Consider the following 17,653-nt stretch of genomic DNA (forward strand, 5'->3'; position numbering starts at 1 on the left):
GGATGAGGAACTATTCTAGGTTGAGTAGTCTGGAACACAAAATTTAATGCAAATAGATATAAAAATATGAGATTGCCAATCACAGAAAGAGGCATCACCTCAGCCAATTTGGTTTTACAAAAGTGTCGACGTTTCAACAAAAAAGGACGTCATATTCATTGTCACGCTTGAAAATCCTACTTTTGGGTAATGTTGCTTAGTACCGCTTTGAAAACAATAGAACAATATTAGGCGAAGCAATTTGATATTTTTCAAGGAAACTTACAGAAAAGGGGTAATACATTCAAGTCACGTTAACCCGACATTGTTGGTTGCACTGGGTCGGTGAAAGTTCGCGAAAGGTCGTTCTGACATGACCTGTAATGGGATGTCCTCAGCGGTAGTGAGAACTTGCATCTGATTTGAATGAGATTGAGGTAATCTAAGCATGTGATTAATACAGCCACGAGTCGACTCGTCTCGCAAAATACTCGGGGTTGTGTACTCGTAGGCAGATGAACACGGAGTACGCTGATCGCTGTGTCGGATTAACGAGAATGATTAATAAGTGATTTCGGTAATTCGTTGCAAATTAGTTGTGTCGGTGTCTGAGTGCGAGACTCGGATTAAAACGGGTCTAAATAGCACTGATTTAATCGGTTCCCATCATCAGTGTCAGATAAAGCCGATTTTCGGATTAACGAGACTTGGATGTATAATGTAAAATAATGTATAAATATTTCAATTACTTGACTATATCACGGTAACGGTTTTGAAAAGAAATACCCAAGCCATATTTTATACATCTTATAAAGATACAACTAGAGATCCATCATATGTGTTTCAGAGTCTTTTATAATTCATGTTGAGTGACTGGCCGTTTGAATGTAATTTGGTGTGTTGAACTTTCAACCCAGTATTATTTATCGTGGTGTGCAATGCATACCGATGCACAAATCAGAGTTATCGCCCATAGATAGATTCACGGATGTGACGTCACAACCACTTGCCACGGGTGTAGTGCACTATTTTCGGGTTTGTTATTATTTCGCCGAGCGTGAAATATAATCTAAATCCGATAGATAATATATTGTAAGTACCATCTATGTTTCTAGCGAGCAACTGAGAAGAACCATACTTAATCAAATAACAATATCAGAAGTAAATGCAAATTTAATTAGGTACTATTTTCATGTCGCGGATCACCTCACATCTTATCACGCACCGCCATATTGTAGGAAGGCAATGTGGTAAATGAATAAGAAAATATAATATTACACATCTGCGGTTGGTTTTTAGATTCATTCGACGCTTTGTGCCTTTGGATTATACCTACATAGTTAGAATTTACCCTTAAGGTACCACTGAAGATCTGTCGCATACTATTACAAGGTAAAATGACACCGGCTTGCTGCCGTCCCCACCTCCTTCGTATGCTAAATAGTCAACAAATTATGGCAGGTGAAAAAACTGTCAGTCACAATCAAACATCTAAATGCTTACATACGCAATTGTTTCTTTGATTACAAAACAAGCAGATGCATCGATAATGTTATTTTATAATTGCTTTGGATTTGAATGACATGAAATAGTGTATAAATGCTGTGTACTACTTTTAGCTTTGACGCATCTTCATGTGGAATTATTAATTTTGAATATATGTATAGATCTATGTTTTATAATTGGAACTTAACATAAGAACATACAATTTGAGGATACATATTTTTAGAATACGGAAAGTCGTTTATATGTCAGTGTTTATCAGAAGTGTAACTTGAGAAATTGAAAAAGCACCTGTTAGGGGATTATCAGGTTTGTATGATCATGTTGATTGTGAATGCAACTGATAAAATCAATCATTACTGAATTCATCTGGTATCAGAAGCTAGTGTATCAGTGTATCATAAGTACCTCTGTTCAGGTTTGTTGAAATAGGACTATAATAATGATAATATCAAATATTGTCTTAACTTCAAGCTCTAATAAGGCTTCACGACCGAGGTATTACATGACGTTCATACATGAAGATTACATTATATATTTCTCTCTTCCTATTTACCATGTTTACAGGTTCCTTATTTCTGAACTTCAGAACAAATGTATTGTATAATGGATTTGATGTCCCAATGAATATTTCTTATGATTAATAAAAGACAATGGTCAGTTGTTTTCTGTTATCAGTTGTGGAGAAAACTGTATTTCAGTATTGAATGTTTATATCTAATTTGAAACATTCTTTTGATCTATTTGTCATAATGCACATACTCATCATTAATCATGTTAATCATGCTACATTTAAATGCAGCTAATAGCACATTTCTTTTTCACCATGTTTAGCCTGTTTTGGGTAAATACTAATACACCTTTAATATGTTAATTCTGATCATAGTAGCAGGCACTTTAAATGTGTAATTTCTTAAAACTTTGCAGAAAATGTGAAAATATTAGAAATGTCATAAACATGAAGTGCAGTCGTCCACTTCAGCCACTATTCCGAAGAGTTTTGTAAAATGCGTTTTGGCCCAGGTAATGTCAGCTGAACCTAAAATCTACTGAAAACATGCAAGGACATAAATGTGTGCTGGGAGATTCCAAATTGTTTTTTTTGTTCTGATTGTTGCTGTGCAAGTAATGTATACCATGATGATGGCTCAGTTTGTAAGCATCAGTTCTGATCATTACTGATCCTGCTAATGGTTGAAGGTGAAATATTAATGAGCGGTATGTTTCCATCTTCATTGCTGATAATTTAGTTATTTACACCGTGCCAGCATTACAACACATCGCAGCTAATCCTGGTAAACATAGTAACTGAATTAGTGTCCTACGTTGACACTTCTTCATTGTGTTCCAGGAATCATAGTGATAAGATCACCATGTCAGCGGCCCCCCTCAATAAGGATTCCAGGTTAGAATAGGTCCCCAGGGAACAAGGCTTGTCGTAAGAGGCGACTAAATGGATCAGGTGCTCAGGATAAGTGACATGGTTGATTACAGGTCATTGAACCCAGACAGTGGATCATTGGTCACAATATCAATCACTTCATTATCTGATTTATGACAGCTGGCATATTGCTGAGAGCAATGTGAAACAACAAAACATGTCAGAGCTTGAATAAAAGTTTAAAGCACTAACATGACTACTCTATGCAGTTGTGTTAGTACATTACATCACAAGACCCGTGAAGATCCGGGTAAGAATAGGTCTTCAGCAACCCGTGTTTCCTGTAAAAAGCAACTATGCTTGTCGTAAGAGGCAACTAACAGAATCGTGTTGTCAGGCTCGCTGACTTGGTTGATGCATGCTATCGTATCCCAATTGCGTGGATCAATGCTTATGTCAATCCCTGGATTGTCTGGTCCAGACTCTATTATTTACAGACCGCTGTCATATAGCTCGAATATTGCTGAGTGCCTCGTTAAGCAACAAACAAAACAAAATTACATCACAGCATGCTGCATTTTACTGTTTACTTTTCCAAACAATGACACTGGCAGATGTCAGCTTAGACTAACATTTAGTCTCTGAAATCTTATATTACACAATATCCTTCTTGACTCTAAAAAAATTCCCTATGCTGATTGATGCTTGAGCTAGCTAGACTTGCTTTTGTATGCATTTCTAGATTATGTTTTTTTCATAAAATAAATATATTCCACGGTCATGGTGCAGGACTAATGTCAGCTGTAATCAAGATGTAAGAATGTTACCTAACTGGATAGTTGTCATTTAATGCTGGAAGTATTTTTCTACCCAACTCAAAAGGTAGACAAAAGCGGTTATCCATGTTGGACATGATGGAATCGGGCCATGCTGATACTTCCCTGTTGTTGTAAACAGGTCATTGTCACTTTTGTAAAACTTCCTTAATTTATATGTTAAGGAGCCCTGTGGGGATTCCTGGTTAGAAAGATCTCCAGCAACCTTTGCTGGACATAAGAGGCAACTTAATTGATCAGGTGATCAGGCTTGATGACTTATTGAATATCGATCACTGGATTGTCTGGTCCAGACTTTTCTGGTCTGGTCTTGTCTTGTCCAGATTATTTACATGCCACCATCGTATGGCTGAAATATTGCTGTGTCTGGTGTTAGAACAACAAACAAAAACAAATCATGTTACAAGTTATTGTTGAGAGCATGATCAGCGTGTGACATTCCTTAGTCCATGTACTTTGCTTCCAATTGATATGAATAATTTTGGGTCAAGTCCACATCTACTGGTGTTACTATTACTGCTGATAACGAGCAAGGGTTTCAAAATTTATCTATGTTTGTAAAGGATGACTTAATGGATTATCAGTGGTAAAAAATAAGCATGAAAGCCAAAGGATCATGTAATAACTGCAATGTTAAACATGTTAAAAGTTAGTAAAAGGTTTAGGGGTCCCTAGATCCAATACTTGCAGCAAAGGTCAGGAGACTACCCTTCCTTTCGAACACAAGATCAGGTGGTCAGGCTCTGTGACTTATGTCAGTGTACCCCAACAGCATGTGGCCTCTATAACATCAATCCCTCGATTTACTTGTAGATGTTTAAACCAATTTATTGGTTTTATGTCATATATTTGTTCATTTCATAAACTAAATTACCATGAAACATACTTTTCTGCAGTGTTTTAGGCACTAGCCATGCCGACTCCCAAACGGCTGCGTGACCTTATTCGGGAAATCCGGTCTGCCCGTACTGCCGCAGATGAGAGATCAGTCGTCAACAAGGAATGTGCCGCAATTCGAGATTCATTCCGAGATGAGGACAACACCTACAGATGCCGCAATGTGGCCAAGCTTCTATACATACACATGTTGGGATACCCGGCCCACTTTGGTCAGGTGAGCTGTTTTTGAGAGAAAAATGAATAAATGCATACAAAAAATATTTTTTGTGATTGTTGAAAATGCTTGTGTGTGACATGGGGATGTTATGCTATTGGGTTTGAATTAAGTTCAAGTACATTAATTGGGACTTGTAAAATTCAGGCAGGACTAGTATCATTTCTTTATAGACTACGACTTATACCATTAGGCATGGCAACTCTGTAGCAGATACATTTTTCGTACTAATGAAAATATTATTTGATGTCTAACCTTGAATGTATGATCAAGGTAACCATTTCTTTCTTTTTCTCACATGTATTCCAATAAAGGAGATGGGCAAGTTCCCAAACGGTTTAGTGTTGACTTAATTTAGAGTGGCTGGACAGTATTCATGGTATTGGTGCAACAAGTTACATTGAACTTGGAACATGAATGTGTTTGGGAACTCGCTTGGCTGTTGTCTTGCCCCTCTGGTAACACTCATGCTGTGTCTGTGATACTCCTGAAACTGGGACATCGCTCATCTTATTGCATCCTCTTGTTTAAGCTTGTCACATTTTATAACATAGGCTTCATTTCAGTTAGTACTGGTAGAATTATATTCCAATGCTGTAGGGTTTGGCTGTCACCATGGTTACCATTTTTTTACATTAAACAAAATAAAACATTGTCAGTGGTCAAAATTAAAATAGAAATTAATTTCAACATTTTCACTGTTTCACTTTTATTTCAGCTGGAATGTCTGAAGCTGATTGCCTCACCTCGTTTCACAGACAAAAGAATTGGCTACCTTGGTGCCATGTTGCTTCTGGATGAGAGACAAGATGTCCACCTTCTTGTCACAAACTCTCTCAAGAAGTATGTATCAACCCTACTGATGCTTCTGGCTTTTCAGCATTTTACACACATAATAAACTTAGGATGCATAAGATTTGGTTTGTCATAGTTGTGACAGTGGTTTTATTATCATGAGAATTAGTTGTAAAACATATAGTATCACTAGAGGATCTTGTCATCAATGTAGGGTTTGTTTTATGAATCTGGGACTGATAGGGTCCACTATACCCATTACATGTCACAAGCTGAATTCTGTGAAGATCAGGTGGTCATATCTCTCTCATCTGCTTGATTGTTTCCTTGTGCCCCGGCTGCTATCATAACTATCTTCTATGGGTATTGGTGTGCCTGACCCAGACTCAATTACTGTATCCATGGTATCAGGGTTAAAACAAGTTTCATTCTATTGATTTGACTGATATTCATTATTATTGTCCTTTGATGTATTTTCCAGAAAATGTAGAAATATGTTTGTATTCAGTGTTTTGAAGAAGGTCAAGTTGCCTGTCCAAGGTAATGGTAGTCAGATGAATGGTTGGTCTTGACTCTCTCTGAAATAAATTCAGGAATATCAGTGATTAAAATTAAGGGTGTCCTTGTTGTTTGCTCCTTTTGTGTATGAATCAAGGGACCCCATAATTCTTTAAATTTTAGCTTTAGGGTTATTACAAGGAGCAGAGCTACAGATAAGCTACATATTTGCGTAAAATACCCCCCAAAATTATTCAAAACCCAATTACTTTTAATTAACTTGTCTACAGAAATGCATGCATTACATGGAAAACTCAAATGTTTAGAAACAGCATGTGTTTAAATATCCAAAAGAAGCTTTCCCAGTATGTGTACAATGGAGCTCATTTCTGAAACAGTTATGAGCTAATTAACTTTCCGAGTCAAGCCTATAGTAAGAACCCTTACATACATCTAAAACATTTTATTTTTTTTAATCACAAAATGTAAGCTCATTTTGGGAAAACCCCAATTGAGTGATGAATAGATGAGTGCAAAAATATTGGTTTCCCAATGAAAAATGTAATAACCCAATTAAAATAGAAACCTTTGAGTAAAAATTCAGTTGCTCAATAAGTTATCTGGAGCTCTGAAGGACCTCTTGTCTTTCATGCATATTTTTGAACACTGCAGTACATGTTTTTCCTTGACTAGTTGTGACTACACACCCCATGGCGACCCTTGTTAGAATTGGTTCCCAGTTTACTTCAAAAAGCCGTTAACTTGGATCAGGTGACTTGGTGACTTAATAGTGTGTCATAGTTCCCTGACAACATGGAATGTTGTTCATGCTGTCAACCACTTGTCTTACAAGTCTATTGGTTACGGTGATGTAGGTGGGCTCAACATGGACTCTCTTTGACGTCAGACCGTTACTCAGTACCATCACCACGCTATACTAATTACCAGGTCATTAGTATTCAGTACCACCACTGCACTACACCAGGTCATTGGTATTCAGTACCACCACTGCACTACACCAGGTCATTGGTATTCAGTACCAACACTGCACTACACCAGGTCATTGGTATTCAGTACCACCACTGCACTACACCAGGTCATTGGTATTCAGTACCAACACTGCACTACACCAGGTCATTGGTATTCAGTACCAACACTGCACTACACCAGGTCATTGGTATTCAGTACCAACACTGCACTACACCAGGTCATTGGTATTCAGTACCAACACTGCACTACACCAGGTCATTGGTATTCAGTACCACCACTGCACTTCACCAGGTCATTGGTATTCAGTACCAACACTGCACTACACCAGGTCATTGGTATTCAGTACCACCACTGCACTTCACCAGGTCATTGGTATTCAGTACCAACACTGCACTACACCAGGTCATTGGTATTCAGTACCACCACTGCTCTACACCAAGTCATTGGTATTCAGTACCACCACTGCTCTACACCAGGTCATTGGTATTCAGTACCAACACTGCACTACACCAGGTCATTGGTATTCAGTACCACCACTGCTCTACACCAGGTCATTAGTAATCAGTACCACCACTGAACTACACCAGGTCATTGGTATTCAGTACCAACACTGCACTACACCACGTCATTGGTATTCAAACAATGATTCACTCAGGCAGATGAGAAGAATGTGTGAAGCCCATTTCTGGTGTTTCTTCTCCCCCATCCCCCCCTCCCCGTGATATTGCTGGCATATTGCTAAATTGGGCGTAAGACCATACTCTTTTAACCTGAGTCAAATCTGATATAGTGTATTAGGTGATTATTGTGTACATTGCTCAAAATTATACACTTGTCCTTAAATCTCCTATTGTATTTGAATCTGGGGACCACTTAATCTTGAACTTTTGGAAAGAACCCTTCAGCTTGACATTAATTTGTAACACTGGTCTGTATCATCATGATCATAATGATATATATGCATGGAATGAAATGTATCAACAATGCAGATTTGAAATATTGTGTAATACTATCTTTTGCCTATATTGATATGGCGGCGGTCGGGTAGCCTAGTGGTTAGCTTGTCATGCCGAAGACCCGGGTTCGATTCTCAACATGGGTACAATATGTGAAGCCCATTTCTGGTGTCCTCCCCCGTGATATTGCTGGAATATTGCTCATAGGAGCATAAACCAAACTCATTCACTCACTATATTGGGGCGGTCTGGTAGCCTAGTGGTTAAATCGTTCGCTCGTCATGTCGAAGACCCGAGTTCGATTCCTGACATTGGTACAATGTGTGAAGCCCATTTCTGGTGTCCCCCACCATGATATTGCTGGAATATTGCTAAAAGCGGCGTAAAACCATACTCACCCACCCACCCACCCACCCACCCACTCACTCACTCACTCACTCACTCACTCACTCACTCACTCACTCACTCACTCACTCACTCACTCACTCACTCACTCACTCACTCACTCACTCACTCTATTGATATGATCAAACTTTCTTTGTATTGGCACTTTGATATTTCTGAAATTTTGGACATAAACAGCAGCATATGTTTGTCTTTTAGTTGGCAAGTAGTAAAACATTGAGGTGGCAATTATATGTGACTTGCTATGTTCCAGCGACCTGAATCATCAAACCCAGTATATTCAGAGCCTGGCCCTGTGTACGCTAGGATCAATATGCTCTGTGGAGATGAGCAGGGACCTGGCCGGAGAGATAGAGAAAATGATCAAATCTTCAAATGCCTACATAAAGAAAAAGGTAAGATTTACTTTGTACATGCAGATAAACAATTGTCTTTCTCCCTTAATCACTGTTCCGGCTAATATTTCTTTTGATGTTGATTCGACCGCCTCCGTGGTCTGGTGGTAGAGGGTCCGCCCTGAGAGCGCAAGGTCTGGGGTTCGATCCCCTGCTGCGTCATTCCAAAAGACGTTAATAGATGATACTTGTTTTTACCCTGTCTGGCGCTCGGCATTAAGGGGCTAAAACAAGGACTGGTCTGCTCTTAGTCAGTATATTGTGTCTGAGTGGGGTATTCATGTTAGACAGCGGTATGGTATTTCAGTGAGCTAGCTCTATAAATCAGCAGCAGTCCAGACTAACGCATGCACGCATGCACGTCGCTATGTAAGTGCAATAATCTTGGACACGACGTTAAACCCAATTTCACCTCACCTCATGTTGATTCTATCCTTGCTAATTGAGATTAATGCCCTGTGATTGGAGATTAATGCCATGTGATTGGTTGATTGGAAGGTGTTAATACTGTTATGTCTACTGAGACATTGCTCAATGGATGCCACTTTTGTCATTGCAGTCCATATTGTGTGCATTCCGCATCATCCGGAAAGTTCCAGATCTCATGGAGATGTATATTCCTGCAACACGCTCACTGCTCAATGAGAAGAATCACGGTAGGCTCAACCCCACCATAGTTTTTGTTCAGTATACAGTGTTGGTTATACTACATTGTTAGGAAGAACATTATGCCCTAAGCTCTCTGTTGGTGCTTCACGACAAGTAGCACCTTCTCGAGGCAAGGGAGTTAACGGATTATAATAGTCCAGTTCCACCCTTGCCAAACTAAGCTGGAATTCCAGAGTTACATTTTGGCTGGACTAACAAGTCTATGCATAGTCCAATCAAAATCGTGTAACGAACTAGACATCTGGTTCGTAAACAATATGGATTTCAACGTTCTGATTTCTGTGGAGTGCAGGATTTGCAAAATATGGAGTTCTGCAAAAACTGGGCGTCGACATATATTTTGCAAATATTTTCATGTTCATGATCAAGGTGTTCTATTGGTCAATAGGAGGGACACAGAAGGGACATAACTCGTCATAGCCACTAGTGGCACTAAGATCTAGCCTGGAAGGGTGGGAACTGGCCTTTTAAAGTCATTTGCCCCCCTTGCTTAGGGAAGATGGATAAGTAGAAGATATTGATCATACTACCTTGGAAGTCCAACAGATTATACCCATTTGTTTGTTTGTTAACAGATCCACCATTCCTAATTTCAAACATTTTTTTGTTTCGCTGTAAAATAATAGGTGAGGATTATTATACATAATAATGAGATACCCGGATGATGAATATATGAAACTAGCCACATAGTATGTAGCGTCAACCAGCCACATAATCGATCAGAAAAAGGTGTTTCTAATTGAAAAAGGTATGTTGGTAGGTTTGAGATTAGGTCCATTTGCCTCCTGTCCACATGTGATTCTCAAACCTGCGAATGACCAGCGGGAAAAACATCAGTACAAGATGTGTTTATATTGCAGGTGTGCTCCTCACGGCCGTGTGTCTGATCACAGAGATGTGCGAGAGAAGCCCAGACACCCTGCATCACTTCAGGAAGGTGGGTCTCGCTCTGTCTTCTCGTCATACGTCATTCTCAATGCTTAGTGTATATCATGCATGGTGTCAATCTTTCAGTCTGCTTGCCACAATGCGTAGCTGTTAAACTATGTTTCTGTAAATAAGTTACGTTATCGCAGGGGTGCACCTAGCATGCCTATTAATTGTTTATTGTCTGGCGTTATGGTCGTTTGGTGATAGTTTGGAACAGAACTGAGGGGAGGTGAAGTCAAATTGCACCAACATTCTATAAACAATTTTGGGTAAATTATAGATTACAAAGTCCATCGTCATTTGGAAACTCTTTTCAAAATTGTGTGACTGATTAATGCAAATAATCAGTGAGTATTTATGGCTGCGCATTGGAATATTGTCAGGCAGACTGAGAATTGCATTTAGACAGTTATATTTGTGACAAAACATCGCAGTAATCAGTAAAATGGCCTGTGAGTTTGTTCATCAATTTAGTTATGTAACTAGTTTCTGTGAACTGTTGGTCCAAATTAATTAATGGTTGTGCACTTGCACTTCTTTTGGTTGACTGGATTTTGTTCTGTTTTGTAATAGAATTGATTTTCTCCATGATGACTAACCTGTGTTGCCATGGTTACTGCATTTGTGTTACCATGGTAACTGCATGAGCTGTTGAGTTAAATAGTAGGCAGTGTGTGTAGGAACTGGGATGTTTGCAGTAGTTGGGTGTGGTTAGCATGGTTAGGCAGCTGGGGTGGGGGTGATGTAGCATTGGGATGTTCTACATGTTGTGGCTTGTTATGGTGTAAGACTGTTTTATAAGGGTGTTAGTGTGGTAGTGTGTTTGACATCGAATGGATACCACTTTGGCTGACAGTTGTTAGGTACATATTTTGGTAGCTTGGCATTTTACCTTCAGTAGTTGAGATGGTTCCAAAATGTGATCGCTGTTGTACTAACTTGTTTATCAAGTTTTAAGACTGTTTATTTACGTGAAATTCAATTGTTGAAACCCACATGAAACTTGTGTTTTGTCAATCATATTCAACTTTTATTTCTTTTGAAATCGTTCCAAAATAGAAAACATTTTTCTTGATACAATACGTCAGATTTTCAAACGTTTTTTCCAAAATAATACTGGTTGATTAAACAACCCATCTTAGAATATGGTAAATAATTTGTTGATTTTATTGAACCGATGTAAAGAAATGATTACTTTGTTGTATGTTTGGTTGTTCCTATGTGAGCTTTGTGTTTATTTTCCCATGCTTCTGTCAGGGGAAGGAGGTATGTTGGATAGCTTCCGCTGCATCCATGTGCCGCAGTAGTGCAGCTGTTACCATGGTTATGTGGCAGCACTTCAATTTGCTTGCTATAGCCTAATGCATGGCGTCTTTTTCTAAAATATTTCTTTTCTTTTGGATATGGGTTGGTAATTTCTATTACAACCTTCTGAAATTTCTTGTGGCTCTAGGATGGAAAAGTTAGCTCTTTTATTATTATTTCAGAGACCATTTTAAATCAAACCAAGTTGACCTGTTTTGCCGTACTGCATGATTTGTTGTTTTTGTATTAAGGTTAAGGAATTAATTGAATTTCGAAAATTGTGTTGATCATGTTGATGTGAAGATAACCAGGATTAAGAGATTTTTTTTCGGAATGGGTCCTTTTTTCAAACTATATGGCTGGTAGTAATAAAGGATGTGATAACTTTACCTGCTTGAAATAAACTTAGATAATCAATCACATAGTTTTAAAATTGATGAAATAGTACTTCCCTAAAAACAAACGATCTGCTTGAAAAAGTTTATCTCATTTAGTATCATTCAACTCGGCTTGCTGAGTGCTTTCACTTTATGTGTGCACACATCTGTGTCAGGGAGCAGTCATTGTTTTGAATTTGTAATGTCTTATTGATGCACAATCATTGATGTATTGTAACCATATGTGTCTCAAATGGAAATGGGGCGGTTGGGTAGTCTAGTGGTAAAAGCGTTCGCTCGTCACGCAGACGACCCGGGTTCGATTCCCGACATGGGTATAATGTGTGAAGCCCATTTCTGGTGTCCCCCGCCGTGATATTGCTGGAATATTGCTAAAAGCGACGTTAAACCATACTTACTCACTCACTCAAATGGAAATAAGAGCTATTGCTGTGTATGTCACAATCTTTTAATTAAAATATAATAATCTTTTGTCTGTCCTTATAACAGGGGTCTAGACATGACGTGAGTACAATTCCTGTCATACAAGTGGGCGGTGAGATGGGAGATACATTTCTTTTTGACTTGTGTATTGATACAACACAAATACAATTGTTTCGGGCTGAACTGAAATGGAAACTTCAACATACTGCATAGGAACATGAGCTAGGTCGTCATTTCATTGTCAGTTATTTATTGATTTTCAAATGATTCAATTTTCAATCAATATATACACAATCTCATTAAAATCAGATCTGCCGCTAAACAAAGATCTGAGGACATCACATAATGGGTCACGCCAGAACAACCTTTCCCGAAGTTTGACCGACCACTGAAACGACATCAGCCATTTAGAAAGCAGTTTTCTCGAGTTTTACGGCACTGGTTTCAACCTGGCAACTTCCATTTCAGACTACACTTGAAAAATATGTTGACACAGTTCTCGATTTAAATTTTGAAAACTGAACAAATGAACATTGATGAATGTCTAATATATGGTTGGGATTGAATGGAGTGCTTCCCACATACTGCGCAACGCGAGAGATAGACGATAATTTTGACGGAATCAGTCGTATGGGCCGTAAATGTCATTCGGAATACCCCGTGTTAACATTTTTGAGGTTGCATGATTAGAAAACACATTCCGACTGTCACTTTCATGATCTGGAAGTGGTAAACGATGCTTTGATTGGTCGGATGAAAATTCGATCTGACGTGACCTGTAATGGGATGTCCTCAGATCTTTGTTTAGCGATAGCGAGAACAAAGATCTGATTTTAATGAGATTGGTATGTACATGATCTATAAATTCAAACTTCTCGGTCAATAATTTATTGAATATTTAGCGATTAGTTGTATTGATTATCAATTGGTAAGTTAGAGTTTGATTTGGAAAACTATGCCTGACAGATTGGTCCTGGTGTTGTACATTAACATTGTTCTCATGTTGTCAGTTCACAGTGCTCCAGATAATTTTTAACTGCATTGAATACTGACTGGTCATTATCAGAACCAGACATATTTTTCAAAATGATAAGTACTGTACTACACATTTGTAGAAATGACGAGTACTGGTACTGCTATAATAAAATAGTTATATATATATAGCAATTTAACATCTTTCAAATACAGGTGCTTTCTACCTGTATTGCCCACCAGTAGATCTACATTGTTATTGGGTCATTCAAACGTTGTGTGACTATTTGGTGATCACCTGTACATGAACTTGTTTGCCTTTTCGGTTCGAAAAAATTTGTCAACCTAACCATGACGAGAGAATTTGATTATGTTATTATGAGCCAATCACAATACGGAATTGAGAGCAAATAAAATAATGATATAATTCACTTTTAATTAATCGGAAGGTAATGCTCTTTTTACTAAGAACGTTTTTGAGCATAAATAGAGACATGGTCGGGAACAATTGGTCATGTGAAAGTATAATATTATTTGTCCGCATATTTGATAAGGTTGTAATTTGCGATACGTTGATACTCATTTTCATCCGTACAATACACTGATACGGCATCTATCTGGAGCACTGCAGTTCAGTAGGGTTGCCATGCAAACTAACCATTAACAAACTTATAACATTTTGTAGTTTATTTTTGGTTTTGGTTATTATATAGTATAAATGTTGTGCTATTTTGATCAATAATGGTGTTGGTATATGAAGCAGATGAGAGATACACTGTGCACTGACAGGGGCTAGGTGGCCAACATATGCATGTCAGGATGTGAATTGTACAGATTCACACCATTATCACTGCACTGTACATTGACCATGATGACAGTATACTCACTGTTCCCGTTTACCGGTAATGACCAGTTTTTTACCGGTAAAATTAGCCTTGGACCGGTAATTCATGTGACTTCCAGTCCCTGTGGACTGTCAAATAAAGTACTTATAGATCTTTGTTGTTGAACAAAAAAATCGGTGATATTCATATATTCAGATATAAGTACATTTTTCGAACAAAGTCAGCTTGTCTGTTACCATCAGGGTTTCCCCTTGTCTATTTCTAGGTTAAATATCCAGTTGTAGCAACATTGTCTGAAAATATTAAAAAAGAAAGAAAATTGTGACTGAGTTTGTGTGAATGACGTATGGATCTAACTAAGTTACTTCAGAGACGACATCTTTGCACTGAACATGAAGTTTGGACTGGCAAAAATTAGAGGGGACTGGTAATTTTTAGAGTTGCCAGTCCACAAGGACTGGCAGTTTCAAAAACCAGCGGGAACACTGGTATACTCTTTTTATGAGGTCATACAGCTATGCTTGTCATAAGAGGCGACTGACGGGATCGGAAGGTCAGGCTCACTGTTTTGGTTGGTGCATGTCATCATATCCCAAGCTGCTCATGATGTCAGTCATTAGATTGTCCGGTTCAGACTGAATTATTTACAGACTGCCGTCATATAGATGGAATATTGCTGAGTGCGGCATTAAACAACAAACAACTCATGAGGTCATATATACCACGCAACATATTCTTACAGGGCTCGAAAAATTTCTAAAACTGAACTTGCCCTGCAGGGCAAGTAGATATTATTTTGAACTCGTCCTGCAATAGTTTCACTTGCCCAGGTACATTTTATAAAGTTTATGTTCTCATTTATTATAACCATTTATGAAGGAAAGTTTCACGAACATATTCAGTGATTTTGTATGATATTGTGCTGACTGAAGTTAATTCCTAACTTGTTCATGTTCACATCATTGAACATATTTCCTCCTTTTCCCTTGAAATTTAATGTTTTATTACTGAATTTGTTGTTTAACCCAATTAACCCAAGACTTTGGATTTGATAATTGAGGATATTTACGACAGACAGTCAAAAATAATTCATAGTCCCTGCCATCTACATTCATCTCCGCCATTTCGCTTACAACATACGTATAATTGTTTATTTCTTTAACAGGCAGTTGCCAAGTATGCCATCTATCTATGATATGAGTGACATGTACATCGTTTATTTCAAAGAACATGCAAGAGACAAAACATATGTTGTTTTTTTTTGTTTTGTTTTTTTTTTGTTTTTTTTTTTCTTATTTTTTTTTTTTTCTTTTATTGTTTTTAGAAAGACACACCTGTTACATAAATGGGCTTCCGCCCAGGGTAGCAGAAAGCCCATGACATAAAGCACAACTTATCAGTACATCTTACTTTGTTGTTTTTTTTATACAGAAAATAACATACTTCTCACTCACACATTCACTCTTGTTTATATATCATATTGCAGTTTAGGAAAGTACATGGTCTCAAACATTAAAATCTTAAGTACAAAACTAAAATTAAATTGAAAGCTGCTCCTCATTTTCGAAAAGTTGATGATACAGCATCCAAGCACCATAGAATTTCTGTTGATTACCTGTCTTGAAAGCAATATCTTTTTCAATGTTGTATCGTGAAAAAGCTTCCTTTTTATAAACATGAAAATAAGGTTTTGTATTTTGGAATTTGCATCTATAAATATAGTATTTTGCAATTAGTAAAAGTAAATCAAACACTTTATCTGTTTTTATGTTCTCTTTAACTCCAAAAAGTATCAATTCTGCACAAAATGTCATATTATAAACATGAAAGCACTGGTCGATCCACAATGACACTTCATCCCAAAATTGTTTTATTACATCACATTCCCAAAACAAGTGAGTAATTGTTTCCTTTTCATTGTGACAGAAGGAGCACAAATCATTCTGAGCATAATTGAGTAAATACAGAAAAGTATTAGTGGTGAGAATTCTGTGGGTAATTTTGTATTGAAACCATCGCAGTTTGACATCCTGTGTTGTACTGAAAATTTTATTATAAATATTGTTCCAATTTAAGTTTTCAAATTGTAATTCCCACTTTTCCTGCCCTTTAGTTTTTACTTCTGTAGAAACCAATGAAAAATAAATATGTTTTGAACCGGACTTGGAACTACAAATAGTTTTTACCACACAGCGCTGATCCTCCACAGAATCTGTTGGAACTCTAACTAAATTTAGAGCTCCAAGGTATTGTTTAACGCTGCTAACAACACCATAAAACTCCAAATAGGATGAACAAATACCATACATATCATTAAATTCCTCATATGACAGAAACTCCTTATTGGCCTTGACCAAGTCTATAATTTGGGAGATGCCCTTCTCAAACCAGCATTTCAAGAAAAATGATTTCCTGTTAATTTTAATATTAGGGTTATAAAAAATTGGTTCAGTTAAAAAACTACTGAAAGATTCTGGCTTGATTTTCTTATCAAGCACTATAAATGACTGAAAACAACTTTTCCAAAACTCATTACTTATCAAAGATAATTTTCTTTCAAAAAACGTCACACCAAACTCACCAAGTTTACACAAATAAGGATATGTAGATTTAAATAGGTGCTTCCATTTTGGATCACCTGAGGACACAAGTCTCCTTATCCATGTGGCCTTAAGAGATGTTACATATGAAAAGATATTCACCATACCTAAGCCCCCTTGCTTAACAGGTTGACAAACTTTAATCCTCTTTACTTTGTCTCGTTTATCACTCCAAAGAAATTTAAAAAGCATAGCATTTAAAGTAACAAGAAAATCATTTGGGGGATCAGGCAGTGATAACAATAGATAATTGAGTTTTGAAATCAACAAGGATTTAATGATTGCCACCCTACCAATTGGTGTAACTATCCGTTTCATCCACCTATTCATAATCTGTTTTAACTCAAATAATTTGTCTTTAAAGTTCAACTGAACCATTTTTTTCAGATTTGTGCAAAATTTGACTCCTAGAATTCTAAACTCTTCTGGATTCCAACCAACAGGCAAATCATCTTTGAACTTTTCCTTACAACCTCTCTTCGAGCCAAGCCAGATAACTTGAGTTTTATTATAGTTAATCTTAAGACCAGATATTTTGGCAAAACAATCAAGAGAGTTAATACATGATACAAAGGAGGACTGACTACCATCAAGTAATATTTCCATATCATCAGCATACTGACTAAGAAGATACTCACTACCGTCCACCAGGATACCTT

General features: G+C 37.5%; 1 protein-coding gene across 4 annotated transcripts in view; it reads left to right on the plus strand.

Annotated features, from left to right (window-relative positions):
* Positions 1-974: 974 nt before the first annotated feature.
* The window catches only part of LOC124112224 (AP-1 complex subunit gamma-1-like), a 41,266-nt gene continuing 24,587 nt past the window's right edge, over positions 975-17,653 (plus strand). The window contains exons 1-7 of one of the 4 annotated variants that reach the window (XM_048398969.1): positions 975-1,071; positions 4,596-4,813; positions 5,532-5,656; positions 8,711-8,852; positions 9,412-9,508; positions 10,382-10,458; positions 12,644-12,658. In XM_048398969.1, the coding sequence (XP_048254926.1) occupies positions 4,613-4,813; positions 5,532-5,656; positions 8,711-8,852; positions 9,412-9,508; positions 10,382-10,458; positions 12,644-12,658 (657 nt within the window). In that variant the 5' untranslated portion in view covers positions 975-1,071; positions 4,596-4,612. Of the gene's footprint in view, positions 1,072-1,191; positions 1,372-4,595; positions 4,814-5,531; positions 5,657-8,710; positions 8,853-9,411; positions 9,509-10,381; positions 10,459-11,708; positions 11,718-12,643; positions 12,659-17,653 lie in introns of those variants that run through there. The other 3 variants (XM_046472236.2, XM_046472235.2, XM_046472237.2) reach the window with 3 other exon arrangements.

Source organism: Haliotis rufescens, unplaced genomic scaffold, assembly GCF_023055435.1.
Source record: "Haliotis rufescens isolate VD_foot unplaced genomic scaffold, xgHalRufe1.0.p SCAF_19, whole genome shotgun sequence".
Lineage (NCBI taxonomy): Eukaryota > Metazoa > Mollusca > Gastropoda > Lepetellida > Haliotidae > Haliotis > Haliotis rufescens.